Genomic DNA, 20,508 nt, shown 5'->3' with positions numbered 1-20,508 from the left:
CTTCGTAGCTTAGAATCATCATCATCATCCGTCCTGGCCGGCCTCGGCGACTGATTTTGTACTGGCTAGTGAGAGCGACGATGGTGAGCTCTCAGGTGGCTGACGTAGCCTATTTTTGCAGTAAATGTACTGACGGCCACACTCACCGCAAGTCAGCACAGCCTACCTACTACCAATCACAAGTCACAACGGAAGAACAGAATAAGTATTTTCATAAAGTAAGTAATATTACAACTATCTTAACTGTAATGGGTAAAATTAATTTGAGTTGTACTGCGTTTCATTTTATCATCTTAGTTTTTATCGAGCAAGAGTTTTACAGCTTCATTAAAACTTTAACTCTTCAGAGGACTCAGCCAAGCTTCCAATCTCTCGGCCGTAGTGAACGAAACGGTAATCCCTCTCTATCAGTCTTCCATATTAGTGCGATAGAGAGACATAAACCTATCGTCTGCTGCAGGTGTCCTTAAACTCAATAATAGCAGGGTTAAAGTTAGGTAGGAACATAAAATAAGTAATTTGTACTATTTTTACCCCCGTCGAACCGCAGACGGTGTATTATATTATATGCATTTGGTTTGCAATTAAAAAAGCTAATATTTTCGTATTTCTCTTTGACGGATGGAGACCAAATCAATAAAATGTTATGTATAATATCTATAAATTATGTTTGGTGTGACAAAACCTCTTTGAACTAACGTATGAAACCTTATAGTAGGAAAAAAAAATGTATTATTCGACCAAATTAAGAAGGCTCCATTTCCATGCATATTATTAGCAATCAGTTGCCTTCTTATAATAATATAATATAACGAAAAAGCACGAGTGTTATAATATACTGAAAAAGCACGCGTTTTAATATCTACGATTATGAGCCAAAAAACGGTGGAATAAAAACGTCGTTTTGAGCAAGTGTGTTGAAAATATTATAATAAGACTATTACTAAACACTTTAGGTATTTTAAAATCTTAAAGAAAACGGATCAACTGATTTAGTTGCGCTTTATGTGAACGATCTGTTTTAATTGTACAGGAGGCATATTCTGATTGTAATAACAGGTTATAGATTTGATTTGGATTTGTTGTTGGAAAGGTACGATTTGTTACTTTCAAAAGTGACATTTTCGACAGATCATATCCAAAACAAATCAAGATCAAATTCAAAACCTGTTATTACTCTCGAAATTTGCTTCCAGGTGGCGTTGTTATATTATTTTCAGGGTTATAAATTTAGATTTTATAAATTATCTTGTGTGTTGTGCCTTCGCGCTACGTTGATGTTGTCCATTTAAAAATGCACGAATACACGAAGGCCATGTTTCATTTGTTTCAGGGAAATCTAACAAGATGCCAAGGGCCGTTTCTTTGTCAGCCGTGAATGTTTGTTTTGATCGTCCGGCGCGCATGCGTGGTCGCCAGGCGACGGTGACCGCCGGCCACTTGCCAGCGGAGGCTCGAGCGACGCGCGCCTCTATCGAGCCGTGCGCGAAAATCGTGCTAAATTTATCGCGCGGGAAAGCATGGCCGACCGCGCCGCTTCCAGCCACGAACACGAGTGCACTTCGGGTTTTTCCGGGCGAGGTCGCGCAGGGCGGGCGGCGCGCGCCGGTCCCCCAGGCACCCTGCCTCGCAATACAACTTAAACCACACACATAACAGCACGCTGAAACTGCATATTAATAAACTGCAGAATTTAAATTAATAATTCATTGAAATACTGCCCCAGTTTGTGTGATGTACGTGATGCGATGCGTTCAAGTTCTGTAGACGTTTGGGACTCTTGTCATGTGAACCAGCTGACTCGGCGCGACACAACAGGTAATATTTTATTACATAGATACGTACCTACCTTATTTTCAGCGTCTGAAATTAGAATACCAAACAATTCTTGTAGCAGTCATTATCATTAACGTTTGAAAATAACTAATGTTGTTAGAATGAAGGTTTTCATTTACACGTAAAGTTCTTGGTTCTGTAAAATTAGTAAAACATCGTAGACATATGTATGATCATTAAATATAGAGGTAATTAAAGCAGCTAATTACACATGTTCATTGCAGTGTTTGCCAGGCGCCTGTTGTTCCGTCTTCAGATGGTTACGACTCGCTTGCTTTGTTTGTTTAATACTTTCAGCGGAAACAAATAAGTACTAAGTAGAAACAATTAACACTATTCATTTGAAGTAACGTTTTTCTTTATTATGCCTGAATTATATTTCTATAGAATTTTCACTGTTCATTTAACTATTCTAAATCTCGCAACTATAAAATTTTATAAAGTGCCAAGAATATAATAGAATAGAAAAAAAAAACATTTATTGCAATAATCATCTACATACCTAAGTTAAAAAAGAAAAATCTTACCCACTCAATACTTAAAACTATGTACCTATAGCTTAAAGTAACATGCTATAATTAAAATATTGATGCTGCAATAGATAGAGGCTACAAAAGGATAGCACTCAGCATATACATACTCTCTAGCAGATATATGTGAACTTATATTTAACGTATGCGATACCCTTAATAACCGTTATTGATAACGTTTGTATTATGAATAATCATCGTTTCCTCCATCCATTGGAATGGAAATATTCTCTTTAGGAACCCGGCCCTTGTCGGTAGTGTAACCACTATACATTCTGCTTCTTTGCTATTATCCTGAGCTCCTGAATCTCCTGATACGACACCAGATTAACTTTTATAATAGTATCCATAAACACACGTCTCGGTCTTCCACGGCGTTAAGGTCTCTATGTTTTTAACCGCCGTGTCGTATCAGGGTGCCCCTTCTCCAAATCTCGTGGTTATGCGGGTTTTAATTTTCAGATCGTTTCTTGTCTGTAATAAACCGAAGAATCAATATAGCCTCTTTTGCACCTTTATATTGCCTAATACATATCAGTTAGGTTCTAGAGAGCTTTCGTCTAAACTCTTGCTGATGGAGTTTAACAATATCGCCGGGAATAGTACCTACCAATCTCCTTCCTCTTTTCTTTCGCTTTCGAAATGTATTTGTATTTGTGAGTTGGTCAACTTTGTCACAAATATTTTATTCCTCGAGTTGATACAGTATCCATAAGTTTTGTCACAAAGATTTTGGGTGATAAAATGTAATACCTACAAAGCTTTTAATAAATAATGTAGCCATGATTGGAAAGCTTGTTAATACTCATCAAAACGTAATAATAATTATAAATCATTTAAAATTTAGTTCGTGACTTTAATTTAGACGCGAATACGCAGCTGAATTGTAAAAAAATATGTTTTCAGTGTCACCTTAATAAATCAATTGTAAATATACAATTGTATGAACCTAGTTTATTAGAGCATATTTCGTCACTAGCATTTAGTTCTCTGATAAGTCTGTATTTCGGCTAGATAAATACCCTTCAAACCTAGGGTACTTCTAGGGTACTTTAGGGTCAGTAACAGGCATAGGTTTGACTGCCATACAACACGTAGGATTGGTAAAACATCTGCAGTAGCAATCTTGTCAATCCAATTCACATTATTTATGTATAAAAATAAAGATAAAACACTCGGCTTTTACATTATGCAAGATTATGTTATTCAAACATGTTAAAAAATACTTAAATAGAGTCAAAATCACTTTTTTATCAGTAAAAACCTTTGTGATAGAACAGAACTCATGGACCGACTAAGTATATTTATTTTCTTAACTAAACCTAACATTGTGTGAATTTGGTTACACATGTTTCCCATTCATTTTAATAACAGTGCATCAGTATATCCTGCAAAATTTGCACCTGCATAGCAGGGTATTTTTGATAAATCTACAAAGTTTCGTATAATCTGTCCAATCACGCAAAGCAATTGAGACTTAAACTCCCACTGTATTATCGAGCACTAAATTCCAACTTTAAACTCATTTTACACTGTCACATATGGTTGTTTTGCGCTGTGGGGCACTTGGGGCAGCAATCGCGACGGTATCTGAAACATTAAAAGACTCTTTGTATTCATTTCGTGACAGAGATATCACTGAAGCGATAAATAAATAAAGTTTAGTAAATTAAAATATGTAGTAAATTATCCGCCTTACATTATCTTGAGCATCGTGTGGTCGTAAACATATGATAGGTAGGTGCTTTTAACTGAAAATAATTTACTTACTGAAGACTTGTACGTGTATAGGTATACTGCAGTCGGCTGGACTTAATGTCCTTCAGTAATTCCAGTTGTGTACACACATATAATTTAATTCTGACACCAATATGTAAAATTATCATTTAAAACATTTGATAATCTACATACATAGGGTTGTTATTGATAAAAATAAAACGTTATTTTAGAAGTACAGACATTAATGGACATTTAATTAATTAAAAGTCTAGCTGAATGCGAAACAAAATGTAAATATTATTCCAGCGGCAATTCACCTAAAGTTTAAAAGCTAAAGGCTGCAAGAAAAAGAATTCTTCTCATCTTTAATTTCATGCAATAAAGTCGAAATCAATCAATCGTCATTTTGTACTTTGTACCTACTGTGCTAAGTATGAGTAAAACCGACCTGCACGCCGAGAACCTTAGTTTTTAAATTGAAATTGGTTTTATTAACCGTGTAAATATAAAAAATGTATGAGTCATTTCTAGTTTTTGTTTCGAATTGGGACACTATACTATAAGGATAGCTCTACCATTTATTAAATGAACAATAAACATTTTTTTTATCACAAAATGACAAATTGTATACATCATCAAGTACACTGAAGTTAAGGGCATTGAAAACAAGTTAGTTTTGTGTAGAAATGTCTCTACAAATTACCCGTTTGTTTGTTGTGTTACAGGAAGGAAAACTATTTGATGACAAGTATTTGTGGTTTTACGTTACTTAATACTGACTATCCATAACACAAGATGACTAAATTATTATGTAAAAAAAAATTTCATTAAATATTAATAAGTATATTGTACTTATATGACCATTTTTCCTTGCAGACAATTTACAAGCTTAAGTATTCATTTGTTTGTCTGTTAGTCGTCTGAAACTATAAAGTTCAGAAATCGAACAAAATTTCGCCTAATAGATATATTTAAATAATTCCTTTGTACAAAGTTTAAATTTAACTTGTAATGTACCTATGCATGTAACTATCTATGTATGTAGGGGTCAAATCTTGCACGTTAAATTTAACCCCACTTCCCGGTTTCCAATGAAGCCGAAAATTTGCATACATATTAAGTCGGGTGACAATGCAATATTATGGTACCATCGAGCTAATCTGATGATGGAGACAGAAAGTGGCCATAGGAACTCTGTGATAATAGTAGATTATGTGACTGCTATATAATAAAAAGCATTAAAATACACGAGTGTGGGTTTAAGAAACGAATGAAGTGAGTGTTTTAATGCCTAATTATGTACACATGTGTACACTATTTTATCTACACACATATTATAATTTTTTTTCAGAGATGTTCCAAATTTGAATTTATAACCAAATCAATTTTGATGTAGTTAAGAAGCAATTACAACATCATCACATTCACAGATAAGAAATTTGTTGTAAGAAAACAGTTTATTTTGAATTGATTTTGAAGGCATCATAGAGGGTTTATGATAAGATAAAACAACGCAACCTAATTGTGTTTGGGATGTTTAGAACTGTCTCGATGAAAATAGGGTATTTGACTGTATTTAAAATAAATTATTTCACACCATGCACGAAATAATGCACCACAACATTAATAGATAAACGTAGACAGCATGCAGTTCTCTTTAGACATAATTTATATTTTATAATTTGTATAGAACTATAAAGAGTAGGTGACTTGACCGTCACGTCATTTCCTAGTGTTTCATATAAATTCCATAGTGGCAAATCGTTTAGACAGTTCGAAAAAAGAAATTGATTTGACTAGTAGTCAAATACCCTATTAGTTGCCTGTGGAAAGAAAAGTACTGTCAGCGATAAAAGAAAGCTTTGCCAAAAACTTCTTAATTTTAAAACTAATACCGGCCTAACAATTAAAAATTTGTCTTTCATTCATAATAAAATATATGAAAAATTGAACACAAAGGATACACATATAGGATACAGTGGGTTTCTAAATTGATATAGATTTCTTGAGTTCTTTAGTAGATATAAGTTCTTAATTAAATAATTACCTAGTAAATTGTTGAGCTAGGGCTTTTCATTTATGATAAAGATACGTTACCTTTGAACGTTTGCTGTAAAATTGTGATTTTCTGCCTTAGACAACGGCTTTTTCAGAAACTTCTTAGGTACCCCTATCTCGCTTACTGCCGACGATTTTAAATATTTGTACCTATACTTCTTCATTTGAGCTCTTTTTATGTTGTATAGTTCGTTTTTATAGCATTAGAAAAAAAAGGTAAACAATCTTGATGTGGCCATTTATTGAGAATTATTGAAAAATGCTTTTTTTTTATTAGATTATCTATGAAGTTTTCTGTTACCTGTTTTTCAAAAGTGATTTAATAAAAATACACGTCATGATAGCTTTCTAATGTTAAACAAAACGAACATAGAAAACATGGGCATTCTCGCCAGGGACTTCACTCCGAAGTGTTTTCGGGACGATATTTATGCCTCTGAAATCGCATAGTGCGTGACCATTTTAGGTGTAAAATAGTACAGTGAACTCCCTATGCCAACTTTTATCGTCCTATCTTTTAATGCATAAAAAATATAAGTAGTAATTAAAATTACCTATAACCTTAATTTTATACAAAAAAACGGCCAAGAGTGTCGCGCCATGCTCAATGTAGGGTTCCGTAGTTACCCGCCCGTCAAAATACACTTTTAGCGAAAACTCAAAAATGGCTGTACCGATCAGGTTCGCTATAGTTTCACTATTACTTTCACGATTTTTTTTTCGTAATCGAATGACTTTCATGATTTTTTTCATAATCAAATGATTTTCACCATTTTTATTTTTATTTTTTGGATCCGTGTTTCAAAGGTTAGAGGAGTTTTTTCTTTCAGAGCGATTATTTGCAAAAAAAAACCGTTTATCAAAATCGTGTAGGGGAGCCGAGCCACCCTAAAAAATGTTTTATATTTTTAGGCTTTAGTAACTGATTTATATATATTCGGACCAAATTTCAGCAATCTAGCACTAACAATCACGGAGCTAAGCCGCGGACGGGCAGACAGACAGAAATATAAGATTGACCAAGTTGACCTCGGAACCCTAAAAATCACGTCATCTGGGGCGTGGAACTTTATGGTGAAAAATATTCCGTGCCTTAGTCTAGTCTAAAGTCCTTATGAATATGACCTAAGAAGGCCAAATATAGGTAATGTTATTTACCTACATTACATAAACAGTGAATAAGCAACGATATTATTCTGTAAATTGCTCGTTTCAGAACTTGAACAAAAACATTAGTTCTGCCTAACTAGATCAGCATTTCGGAGTTGTTTTAATTAGTACCTATTGCTAATATATAAATAAAACATAATCGCAGCGTTAAAAATCACTTAAAGTTAATGTTGGATATGTTTATTAGCTTTTTAATTTTGCTATTAGGTCCAGTATTACCTACTTATTTATAGCGTTACAATGAAGTTTAAGTTGAACTAGATTTTCCCCTTCGAATAAGGCGCCAGACCCGGTTCATTGGTTTCTATGTAATTATCTACGCAGCCATGACGCTTGCTTAGGTATTTATAAATATGGTCAGAATACCTACCTGCGGTCCCACAACTAACCTATATTAAATATACAAATTGTGAACTTGAGGAAAAGAGAACACCGCTTTATGCATAAGCGTGTCTCGTTCTAACAGGTTTCTTGATAAGCTCGAGCGTATGGCGGGTGTATTCGTCATCATACATGACCGTAAGCTGATGGAAAACTCCCTAATACTCGAAGCTCTGAATCGTCCTTTCCGTTATGTAAACTTTCCTATTTGACGAATAGGATGAATTGATGATGAATGGTCTAATTGGGATAAGTATAAATCTAAGGGCGAGTGCGGGGACCTCACAGTATGTTTGTTGTTAGCGCGGAGTGAACATTCAACAAGACCATTGTATGCTGAAATTTTAAGATGTAAGTACCTATTGTGCTTTTCACAAGGCACCTAAATAAAGTCTTTAAATTAAAATAGGTTTTGGCTACTATTGGAAGTAGTTAGTTTAAATTTTTCTAATGGTTTTCGATTCAAACAAAAACGTCACTTTTGACATTGAAATATCCGATCCATATCGTATCTAAACCTAATATTTGACGTAACTTAAAGTTCGAATCGGGCCGTAATTTTCGCTGTGCTAAGTGATAGTGGCAGAAGGTGTGTGCCCAATAGTGGGATGTACGCTGTCGTGTCGTAACGTATAAAACATTACATGACAATGTTTAACCGATTATGCGTTAGTTTCGTGCTCAATTGTCATTGTAAGAGTGATCATTGTGTTTGTTTCTTTTCAGGAGGTAACTTTAAACAGCGAACCGTAGTAGCTACTTTGAGTGATGGACAGATGGACAGGCAGCCGTTAGACAGTCATGCCTCGAACCTCGAATGTGTCAAAAAATTAATATTCATAGTTTTTTTTAGTTTTGTGTGCCTTTATTGGTGGAATATTTAGTCTATAGGTATTATATTGTTTACTGTGGGGCCTTAAATATGCCGCTAGTAAAAAAAACATTTCATTGTAGCAGCTTGTACTATTAAATCAAGCATGCAATTGTATACGTAATTAATGTTGTATTTTTCTGTTGACATGATAGAGAAGGTAGGAACCTAAAACATGGATCCAGATCAACGGAGACGGACCTGCGTCTGCGCGCAGGATCGATCCCTCCCTTTGTCGTGAAAGGCATTATTTCTTCCAGTGCTACACATATACTTGTAACATCTGTATCATTAAATGCTTAAAAATCTGTAAAAATATACAATTATAAAAAAGTTTCACGTAATGCAAAGTTTATTTTACTCATCACGCGTTCTGAAATATGACTCAGGCTGGCAACCTCTTATGAGCGCAAAATAACTAAACGCGTAAAAAGACTATGAATCAATCTTGGCGAATTGTTACACATTGCTAAGTATATCGACCTTCTAACTTTATGGGCAATCTGATAGAAGTCATAAACTGTAGTTACGCATCACTCGTGCCGTGAATTTTAACTAACCACAAAATTACCTTCCACTGGTCATCCCAATATAAACAAATAAAACACCCCAATCTTAGCAATAAATCGCGTAGAATCTGGTACTAGATTAACAACTATACATGAGTTAAATATTCATGGTTTGTTTGAATTCAACGGTAACGCGAAAATATTTACGAAGTACAGTGCGAAATGATCGAATCAATATCGGTCGCCGAAAGCCCAAACCACTGCCAGATTATCCGATGTCCATTTAGTGGAGAGCACTCAATAAATGTTCCCTTATACCGGCTGGAGATATAATATTGTAATATAACCTATGTGCAACCTCCTCAGAAGCCAGGCGCAAGCAAATATAAACTAGACTTCTTCAGGAAGTATTGTAAAAGTGTAGTATTTCGGGGCCTTTATCCAGTTTTGTGATAACCAATGTAAATACAATTGGAACTTAAGTATTTAATTCAAATTAAATGTACATGTGTATGTGCTTTTACACTTGTGATTGGTCACATACGAGAGAGAAATCAATAGATCAAACATCCCGTTCTAAGTATACGTCAAAAAAGCTTTATGGAATTTGGCATTATAGCTTACCAAGATTGTAATAACATTGTTTTGTCTACATTCCGAGACTTATACCGCATTATTTCTGCATCAACACAATTTTCGTCAACCTGTGTATCGGATAGTAAGATTAGGAGCATTCGGTTTACGGTTTACTCTTGACCCAGTTCCCGGTATTTGGGACGCGCCCTGCCCGCCCGCCCAGCCACTACGTAAACTGAAACACTCTCTTCAACTCACACTGCCGCGTTAACATAACATGGGAGGATTCTTAAGCTAAACATTGCCAGTGCAGTTCAACTTTATTATTTCAAATACTTCTTAATTATTACAATGACCTAGATTTTCCATTCAAGTGCCTTTAAGATTAAAGGTTTGTTTAACCTGTTTTAACATTGGAAATTTGTTAATTTCTTCATACATTAAACCCCAAAAAAATAGCTGCCAATTATTATTCCTGATTATTAATAAATATCAGAGACTGTATGCTTTTCTAGCTGCTTCATTCTTATTTTAATTATGATCGATAAGTCATTAGAAAATTTAAAAAGCTAAGCTTCTAATATTGAAGCTTAGGGAACTAGCTCTCAATATAGCGAGGAAGGCGAACCGCTATTATAGGCCATTAAGGATGAAAGTGCACTGGTAGCAGCAGTGCCCTACTTCTTGGAGAGTTACACATGCCTATAAATAATCCTGGTAACATAGCTTTTGGCTCAAATAACTAATCGCGGATAAGTTTTGGCATGAAAAATCTGTACCTAAACATTTTTGGCTAACTTGCTAATATCTTTATTGCAGTTTTAGGAGAAACATTTTGTTGGCACTGGCAGCTACAGACGCCCACGTAGCACGCATAAATATTTAACTTTTATTTATCAAGCTGTACGTACCTACATCCTACAAAACCTCGCTCAAGTATTTAACTTATTTTAAGCTCAGACATCTTTTCCATCTATTATGAATATTATGATCTTTACACACCTTTGTGTATTCTTCCCGATTCAGAGTTGAGTTGCATGTTAACTACCTTTGAGGTCGTGGTATAATTGTAACACAAACAATATCACAAAGTGCGGTTGGCAGAATTCATCTTCGTTTTCAATGACAGCGCCGCAAAAGGCAAAGGCTTGTGAAATCAAAATAATTTGAACAAATATTATTTTTTTACTGAATCGGAGCTTGTTTGATGTGCCGACGTGTTAATGTCCATTAGTGTCTAATATCGTTTAACAAATCGATTTAGCTTTCGAGTTGCAACATTATGCTCTAACATCATTAGACGTTAGATCTATGTTGCCAAACATTGCAGAACCAAATTTGTTTCCAATAAGCATCTTAGACTCATGTTATCCAATTAGCTGAAACATTCAGAGCCACAAGAACATAGCTGCCCTCACATACTTTATGTATGTTATGGTCTCATATTGAAACAACGTGCTGAAGTAACAATAAAGTCATGTACATTCAAGTAACCTATATATGCATGGTATTAGTTTTCTTTCTACTTATTACAATTTCTTGCAACGAAAACTAATAAGCGTAACTTTGATTGTATGGGGGCTTTTTAGCGGCGGAATCTTCAGGGCTGCTACCGGGAAAATCGTAATTCGTCAATTGCGGACATTTTTCTCTGTCACTCTAATTACGTCTTAGTGAGAGTAAAAGAGAAAGATCCCCGCAATTTGTGAATTTCGGTTTTCGCGGTAGGCCCCCTGACTCTTAATCGTGTTCTAATGAGATCATTATTGAATATGCCTGGATTACTTAGTAGTTGCGCGAGCGCATACTAGGCGGGTGTTGATTCACGGCGCATTCATTTCCGCGTGTCGCGGGCTATTCCGAGCCCCTGCGCGATCATGCGATGTTTTGGTCATACCGCCAAACCAAACGTGCACATATTGAAATACATATATTGCATGCGTTGTTACAAAATTATAAGGAACAAAAATGAAAAGAAACTCTACATAGAGTTAAACCACCTATATACTAATAGCACTAGGTGCTGTAGGTACGTTGTGCCTGTGCCCCTGTTCAAGTTTGTCACTTTATGCGTTGTACTTATGTTTAATGACATTGGTAACATTCTATCGACAAAGCCTTAATAACTTCAGAATCTTACAACGTTACAAAATGTATAGGCATGTAGAATATGTAGCAGTGTTGGCCGAACGTTAATTAGAATTGAAAATATTGTCAATTTACCATTAAAATATTGTTAATTGTGCGTGCCATTAGTGCCATTACACATATTTACAGGCGTGTCGTAAACGCGGTAATGTTGTGGCTAGTTTCAAAGGTGTTAGGACTAATGTCCTTATTTAGATGGAGTTCCGCTTTGGAACTTATCACTACCCATATTTTGGTGTATTTCACGTGCATATTAAATTTGTAGTCATTGAAGTGTCTGCGCTCTTGAACCATATATAATTTTTAATTTGTAATGGTTATATTTCAATATCTTCAATTCTAATTAACTTTCGGCCAACACCTATATGTAGATAGTTATTCATAACATCGTGGGATTGATTAACAGGCCAACTCGAACGTCAGTGTACGACACCGACATTGGAATCATATCAGTTAGCTGTCATTTGCGCGCGATATGATTCCAATATCGGTTTCATGTTCATTGCACGTTCATAATGGCCTGTAAGTACAGCTAACTAAAAAAAATAAATAACTGAAGCTTTAAAAGTATAAACCATACATTACTATATCAGTTGAAATGTAAATGAAAAGTAGAGCAGCCCGTTTTGTGGCCGTGACCCATTTCATTTCATCGAAGAGCGTCCGGAAAATCAGCACTCGTGATTGGTTGTTTTCCCCGTGAAGCCTTTACGTTACATTTCAGTTTCCATTATTGGACGCCCGAGGTGGCATACCCGAGTGCGCTCGTGTTAATAAGAGGTAAATAATTCAATTTGAGCGAACGAGCTCCAAAGGGTGTTGGCGACACAAAATGCATTATGAGTAAACTACTCAACAGTTCACGTTTACCTCACATAATTATTATGATAACTAAGATTGAGGTTTTAAAGATACCTTGATAGGCGTGCAAGGTTGCAGTAGCCACTCACTCCGGCATCGTGGTCAGTAATTGGTATTAATGTACATAAGTCATTGAGTTAACCAACTTGTAGGATACACGCCTGAGCACCGAATCTGAGGGCGCCGACGAACCGTGACCACTCCATAATACTCGTTACATAATTTGGCTTTCTTTGGTTATATAATATTTTTCATAAATGAGCTAAAAACAACTATTATCTCAGTACCAATTAGTGTAGTGACACGTATTATATGGCGAATCTGAAAGTTGCAACAGCAGCCAGGAAGCTTTCATCAATCAGATCTGATAAGCGAGCATCTGACTGCACTACGTTGTGCGATTCCAATAGGCTAGAGTGAAACGCATTTGTGCTTTCGTAACATTGCACACATGGATTGCTGCTGCTAAATATAGGACAATTCCAAGCTCCACCATAAAGCTATGCGAATGTATGTGGGTCAGAGAGTTATCACAAATAACCGGCCATCGTAAATGTCCCTGCAGTTTCGAAACTGCATATGTTTGAACGATACCTTCTATAAAATTTCGAGGAAATCTTTGCCAACGGATAGATTGTGCAACGGGGAAATATGGGCCAGACCTACGACAGCTGCCGCGGAATATTTTCATCTATTTGATACATCCTCTGGATTTAAAATGTGAACGCGGAAACGGTGATTTGTGTAACGGTTTTTGCGATTTATTGATATTTCGATAGTCAGATGTTTTTAAAGACTTTTTTAAATTATTATATTTTGATCGTTTTACAGGTAAATACCTACCATTTATGTCATGTGGGAAGTGGAGGATTTAAATAGAAAAAAAAAGCCGATTCAAAAATGAATATTAGGAGAGTTTATTGCATTGATTAAATAAGGAAAAATATCGTTTGATATTTTCAATTTCCCTCGATTTGCTTTCTACATTCTGCTTTGTTTAGTTATTGTTCGCTGTGTTTAGTCCAGTCGAAGCTGCGGCTCCAGGCGTTTGTGTATTTTTGTTTGTGCGGAGAATGCAGTGACGCACCGTTGCACTGACGCAAATTTCGCACAACTGCCACATAAGATTGTTTTAACAATCTTCAGAAAATTGTCTTCTTTTCCAGCGAAATTTAATTTAAGATCATCATTATGAATGCTAATCCAAATTTAAATCCCTCAAGTGAAGTGTTTGGTACAATCAGTATGAGAGCTATTTGATTTATATATTAAGCCGCGGTAGGTTTAAGCAGTAAGCCTTTGTCGAATCTCATATAATATTAACTTTCTTTCCAAAGTTAGCGTACGTACTTTCATTTTAATCATTCTTGTAAAGTTTCTTTGTTTAAGTTCTGTACGGTCAGGTTTGATAAAGTCCTCTACAATAATGTCTGTGAGTGTGAGCTCGTAGTGAGGATGAAACATTCTAACGCCTACGTTTCTAGTAGTATGTAGTAGAAGTCTACGTTTTTGCTTAGATATTATTCCGCGTGAGTGTGCTAAGGGGGGGGGGGGGGGGGGCGATGGCAGCAGATATCTTACAAGCGCAGCGACGCGATCTGTCGCAGGTCATTGAATTCAATATTAGCGTCTACGAGTATTCCGTACTTGCACATTCGATTCGATAAATAATTGCAAATATATTGCAATGAGCTTTCTTATTTCTCGTTGTTTTTGATGAAAAAAACATATTATTATTTATTACAGATTCAACTTTAACAAAAATATATTATATAGCAGGTACAAATTCGCGCTTTTATTCAAATTCAAGTGTTATAATTGCTAATCGAGGCTGTATAGTACAATTAGACTACTATTTTTTAAAGAGAGAATTTTATTTTAAGTGAGTTTAATCTAATTGACTTCCGCAAACAAAATCTATAACATCACGAACACAGGGCGGAAACAATTACAGTTAGGCACCAAACAAACACAAAGTGCCCTTGCTCGCATTTAGCACATAAGATTCGTAATACATTACGGAGGTAATAATGATTCTTTATATGTTGCTGATATGCTCACAGAGGTGTTATAGGGGCGCTAACGAAGCTGGTTAGCACCTGATACAATACTCACGCGTATATGCCGACGTGGATGTAGGTTCTTATAATGACATGGTGCAGGCATCATATAATTTCAGCGAGAAACGTGAAAAGTTTAAATATCTTTTAGGTTTAAGGAAACCTGATATTTGAAAAGAAAATGATATTACTTAATATGAATTTGTTGAAATCCACAATACGGGTAATAAAATTTAGCATTCAATGTTTTGAAAAATGTCCTTTGCGATTAATAATATTAAGATGATTTAACGAGAATAAAATCGACAAGCATTTTTACTCTTTTTATTTTTATGATTCTTGTTTTTGTAGGTTTGTCTCTGATTATCGATCAACGGCCACTGCCACTTTTGTAAGACATATATCTACCTAACTTCTCGTAAAACACGTTTTTCTCAAGTAATTAATCCAGTAATTTGAATGAATTAATCCAATCATATTTTTTCTCGTTGCAGATTAAGCTCGGAACGAGAAAGAGAGAGAAGACAAATAAAACTTACAATGACGGTAGTGACAAATCCTGCCCGGACGGGGTCCGATGACGAGATCGAATCGGGCCGCGACAGCGCGGCCGGTGACAGTTCATGCATTGAGTCTGAGAACGAAAACGCTCGCTTGTACGACGACGAAAAGCAAAGTGACATCGTGTTCGTTGCCGGCATCAATGGCGACACCTGGCGCTACCCCGGCCATCGACGCGTCCTCGCTGCCACCAGTCCCGTCTTCGCGGCACTGCTTGCCTGCAAAACGGATGTTATCGTTGTCGACTACATCGATCGCCGTGGCTTCGAACAACTCCTGCGTTACCACTACTGCGAGCCAACACAGCTCAACTCTGTGGCGACCGCCCGGTGCGCCCTCGACGCCGCTTACAAGTTCCTGTGTCCACCGCTGGCCGAGCGATGTGCTCGCCGCTTGGACGAGATGCTGGATGCTGGTGTAGCTCTAGAAATACTGCGGGATTTGCGCTACCTGTGCGCGCGTCTTCCTGGTGCTGCCTCGGCCCCTCCTTTGCCGGCCCTCACAGATGACGCAGCCGCGCGTTCCCTTGCACAGTGCTCGCGATGGTGCGATTCCTTGGCGCACAACGCGTTGCTAGTGCTCGACGACAACGCAAACGCAGCTTTAACCGACGAGCGTCTCGAAGAACTAACGTACGAAGATTTGGCGTTGATAGTAAAGCGCGACACGCTTCGGGTATCAAACGAGTTAGTCTTGGCTGAGGCGCTCTCCCGATGGGCCACGGCCGCCTGCAAACGAACTAAACGTGAGCTCATGCCGAGTAACAAGCGGGCAGCGCTAGGCGAGCTAGCTTATTGTCCGCGATATTTGCTGCTGCAGGGTGAAGACTTGGACCGTGCTCTTGCCTTGGAACTGTTGGAGCCTATGGAGAGAGCTTTGGTGTTGGCTCGAGCACGCAAGCTATCGGCGCCAGTACCCGTAGGCGCAGAGCAGGAGGGACTGCTACGGCGGTGGGCGCGGCCACGTCCGGCGGAGCCCGCTGCGCTGCCCGTGCACTTAAGCCCGCGTTCCCAGCCGGTGCCTGAAGATCCCCAGCCTAGCAAGCTCTGCGCGCGCCGACCTAAGCGACCAAAGCAACCGAGCTTTGCACCGGAGGAGAAACGCAAGAAACGCGGCTGCTGCGCCTGCTTCGGCGAAGGCCTTCTCAGGGCATTTATATGCCTTTTTGATTAAAATGGCAGAAAATTTAAAATAAATGTGATGTTGCGTTATCGATGGTGTGGACCGAAGTGAACTAAGGTGTTATGAGTGACATTTTCTTCAATCCTGACGAAACTTGGCTAACACAGTTCACGTATTACGAAAGTTAATGGAAATGATAGAAAAAAGAGATATATCGAGTCAATATTCTTATGATATTTATGATAGACAATGTGGAAAAGACTTCGTCGAAGGACTCGTCTGTTTTTGTATTTTTTTACGAATTGGAATAATCTTAATTCGTAGTTAAATTTTATGAACTCCTATACAGTAAAGTTTAGAAACGCAGGAGTTTACCAACTGCATGTATAATACCATGTGAATCGTTTCTTGGGGTTTTGTTTAGTAAATGCTTTAGGTCGGAATGCAATGCTTAGGTCACAAGTTGGCAACTGAAAGTTGTTTGTTTTATCATAGTGGAGTCGATAACGTACTCCCGAACGCGTAGACGCAATTGTTTAACGAAAAAATATATGGTCGGTGTCGCGGCCCAGCCGCAGTTAGTAGATGATGTCTACAGTTAGCACTTTATGTACTTATGTGGTAGATACTTTTGTGTATTTAATGTTGTGATATCTATCTGTTACCTAAATCAATTTTATTATAATTATTTTAACGTTACCAAATTGTATTCAGTTAGGTGCTTACATATCCAATTGTAAAACAATTTGCATTTAAAAGCCTATTGGAATCATTATGAGAAAATTTGGTGCACAAACGCTATATTACTTAGTTTTGTAAGTACGTTGTTTTTGTTAGCTTAATTTAAATTAATTTTGTTGCATTTATCAACAAAATTGTATTATAATTTTTGTAGTTAAGAAGCTTTTAAAAAGTACCTCTGAATAATTTAGTATTGAATTGTAAGTAGGAGATTACTTCCATAATTTAATTATGATTATGTGCTCCCTAGTCATTTTTAGGCACATTTATACTTTAAGTACCTATAATTTTATTTTGAACAAGTTATAATTGCGGACAGAGGTAACGAAGTCCTGGGAGATTTTTTTTTTTTCAGTGAAAATGTCGTTTTCCTCAAGACCATTGTTCCTTTGTCTGCATTTTTCCGTTCTCTAAACGTATACTGCCTTCGATTAAACGTGTTCTTACATTTAAGCATTTAGATTTTCAATTATTTAAATTAATATTTTTTAGATTGTGCCATAGTAAATACAAAAAAAAAGTTCCATGACCGTACGTCCAGATGCGTGAAGAGTTTCAAAGGGCCTACCGCGAACTACGTTCGACGTGTTGCCCCCCCTGTTACACTTACGGACGAATTTACAACTGCGACAAAGAGGCAACACGTCGAACGTGGTTCGCGGCAGGCCCTCAAGAGTCTCTATATTGTACAACTTTTGTATATTCAATTGGAGTTTTACAGTACAATTTAATTTGGTCATCACACCCGACATAACGCGAAATGTTAATTTGCGAATTAGCTGTAATATCCGGCGTGCTCACACGCTTAAACTAGCCACTTATAAACCCAAATCATTAATATAATATTTTGCCTGAATTATACTTTAACAAGGCAATTTTGTTACATGCGCACTTTGATGCTATTGTAACAAGTGTAGTTAATTTCTGATCGATTTTTTTAAATAGAATTATTAAGAACTTTATTACGATGATCTTATTTTTCTACTTTAAATTAAATTATAAGAATTGTGAAGAAATCTTAGCTTTCTAGACTATTTAAATTGCTGCAGGATTTTTTTACCTGTAAGGAAATTAATTGACTAGGTATTTTACTTTTCAATTAACTATGTACAGGGTTATCCGGTTAAGTGGAAGTTTACATTTTACAATCTTCGTTTCGTTTTAAACGAATTTTAAATTGATACAAAATAAATGTATAATGTTATTAAATGTACCTATCTTCTACTCAATATAAACTAGAATTCTTTCTGCTCTGCTCTTCCGTATCATTTGGTAATTTTAAAAGCTTGTCACTTTGCAAAGCAATATAATATTGCGGCTTCTGAAAGAAGAAATTAAAAGGCTTTCAACAATACGAAATTGATAATTTTATCTGCGTTTGGAACGTCATTAGTGATTAGTGAGACCACTAAGTATCTGCTTAAGTAAAAAAAAAAACAACAGCTTAAGTGGTGGTTGAATATTAAACTAATTTTACTGTTTACACTCACGTGTTTTTAGTCACTCGGGCGACCTGTTTCGGGGAGCCTAGGTCTCCTTTCTCAAGCACTAACAGTGCGAGCAGCGTTCACGACGGCCGTGCTTCGCATAAATGAGACCTAGGCTATCTGAAACATGTCGCCCGAGTGACTAAAAAGTAAAACACGTGAGTGTAAACCGTTAAGTTAGTTTAATGTTAGTATGTCTCTCGCCAGTTTAAATTCGATTGCTGTATCTTGTTGAGTGTGACTACTTTATTCTTACGTAAACCTACATCTTTGACGTATATTTCTGTAATCATAAGAAACCTTTTGAGGTGTTCTTGAGAATAGTGTTTAGGTGTTTCTAAATATAGCAACAATTACCTTAATTCTGAACTGTTAGCATCACTGACCAGCACATAATTCAATGACATCTTTTAAAAAAAATACCTGGGTATCCAAATATGCATGTAAAAACGTTTTTCTCAAAGTTGTACAGTAAATTATTATTTCTAGTTAGAATTTATATTATATATATTTAAGCATAGATTGGAATGAATTTATTAAACAACATTTTTGTGCTGGTTTGTGATGGTCTTTATATGTATCCATACTCAAGTATTGTACAATAAAAACATTCTGGTTTCGATCCTTTTACTGTGTATAAAATTATAAATGGATAAAACAATTGTTCAGCTAAGAGCTGTATTTGTAACGACTCCTCCTGAGACAAAATATATAAGTTCAGTCTATTTTATTGTGTTATTTACCTCAAACTGAAACTACAGTTGTATTTCAAATGGGCTAAAGTGAACTGCCAAAATTTGTAATTCCTACATTTTCTGTATAGCTTAATTCAAAATTAGGTTCCTCGTTCATCTTAAGTTTACCTTAGCTAATTTAACACAGCCAACGTGTTAAATTAGCTAAAGTAAACTTAAGATGAACGAGGATCCATGAGCATCACCGGTGGGATCAACAGTTCATTACCTCTTTATTAAACCCCAGTAATAGTCCAATGCTGTAAGTATCACCGGTAGGATCACATAATCTTCTCTGTGTGGCCATGAGCATCACCGGTGGGATCACTAAATTTGTATGGGGCGTGGGAGCAACGCTCTAGGTGCAGTATATTGGACAGTCAACTTGTTAATACATTACTTGTTGTTTTAGTGTCTTGGTTGGGGTTACTGTTGGAGCTCAAATATATTTCGATTTTCCTACGGGAATACAAGCACTATATGTAACTATGACCGACTTACTCCAATTTAAGACTTCACTACTGCCCGTGTTATACAAGGGATTTTCTTTACAGATCAAACCCAAACATGTGGTGGAGCCATGATCATTGAACTATATATCTCCTGCTCGGCTTCTTCCTCAGTCAGTACCCGGTGAGGCTGGTGACTCTTCCTGTTCTTGACACTGTTAATTTCATTCATAACTTCAATCCTCTGCACTCTCTGATATAAATCTCCTAAAGTATTTTCAGCTGCGTTCAGCGCCTCGTGCATCGATAACACGTTGTCTCGCAACTCAACTATTGAATTGACTTTAGCTTCTATTATTTCGAGCTTCTCATGTATAAACTGACGCGACCGATCGGTGTCTTCAAGTTCTTTGTTGATTAAACACGAAATATCGTTTCGTAAATTGATAAATTTTTGGTCTATTATACTTATATCCTGTTGGACGCTGCCGACGCTGGACCTTTTGGATTTCTTCTCTCCCGGTCCTGTATTGGTGGATAAAGTGCGGTATTTATACCCAGAACTTCGAGACGTGTAACAACTCTTGTGGAAAGGCATGGTTAATCTTACCCGAACCTGATTAGTAATTATATTTTTTGTTAGTTATCGAATATTTTTTTAATCATTTTATTTACGTTGAATACCTATGTTATGG

At 36.6% G+C, this 20,508-nt stretch overlaps 1 protein-coding gene across 2 annotated transcripts; it reads left to right on the top strand.

Moving 5' to 3' along the window:
• The first annotated feature begins 1,188 nt into the window (after positions 1-1,188).
• LOC133523438 (BTB/POZ domain-containing protein 6-B) lies at positions 1,189-19,355 on the top strand. Of its 2 annotated transcripts, none has more exons than XM_061859016.1 (2): positions 1,189-1,818; positions 15,214-19,355. In XM_061859016.1, the coding sequence occupies exon 2, from the start codon at positions 15,260-15,262 to the stop codon at positions 16,451-16,453; it is 1,194 nt and encodes a 397-aa protein (XP_061715000.1). In that variant the 5' UTR covers positions 1,189-1,818; positions 15,214-15,259; the 3' UTR covers positions 16,454-19,355. The 2 variants fall into 2 exon arrangements, with proteins under 2 accessions (XP_061715000.1, XP_061715001.1); XM_061859017.1 differs by lacking the exon at positions 1,189-1,818 and adding an exon at positions 7,209-8,045.
• Positions 19,356-20,508: the final 1,153 nt, after the last annotated feature.

Source organism: Cydia pomonella, chromosome 12, assembly GCF_033807575.1.
Source record: "Cydia pomonella isolate Wapato2018A chromosome 12, ilCydPomo1, whole genome shotgun sequence".
Taxonomy (NCBI): Eukaryota; Metazoa; Arthropoda; class Insecta; order Lepidoptera; family Tortricidae; genus Cydia; species Cydia pomonella.
Note: the sequence above shows the minus strand (reverse complement) of the source record. Positions and strands in the feature narration are given on the sequence as shown.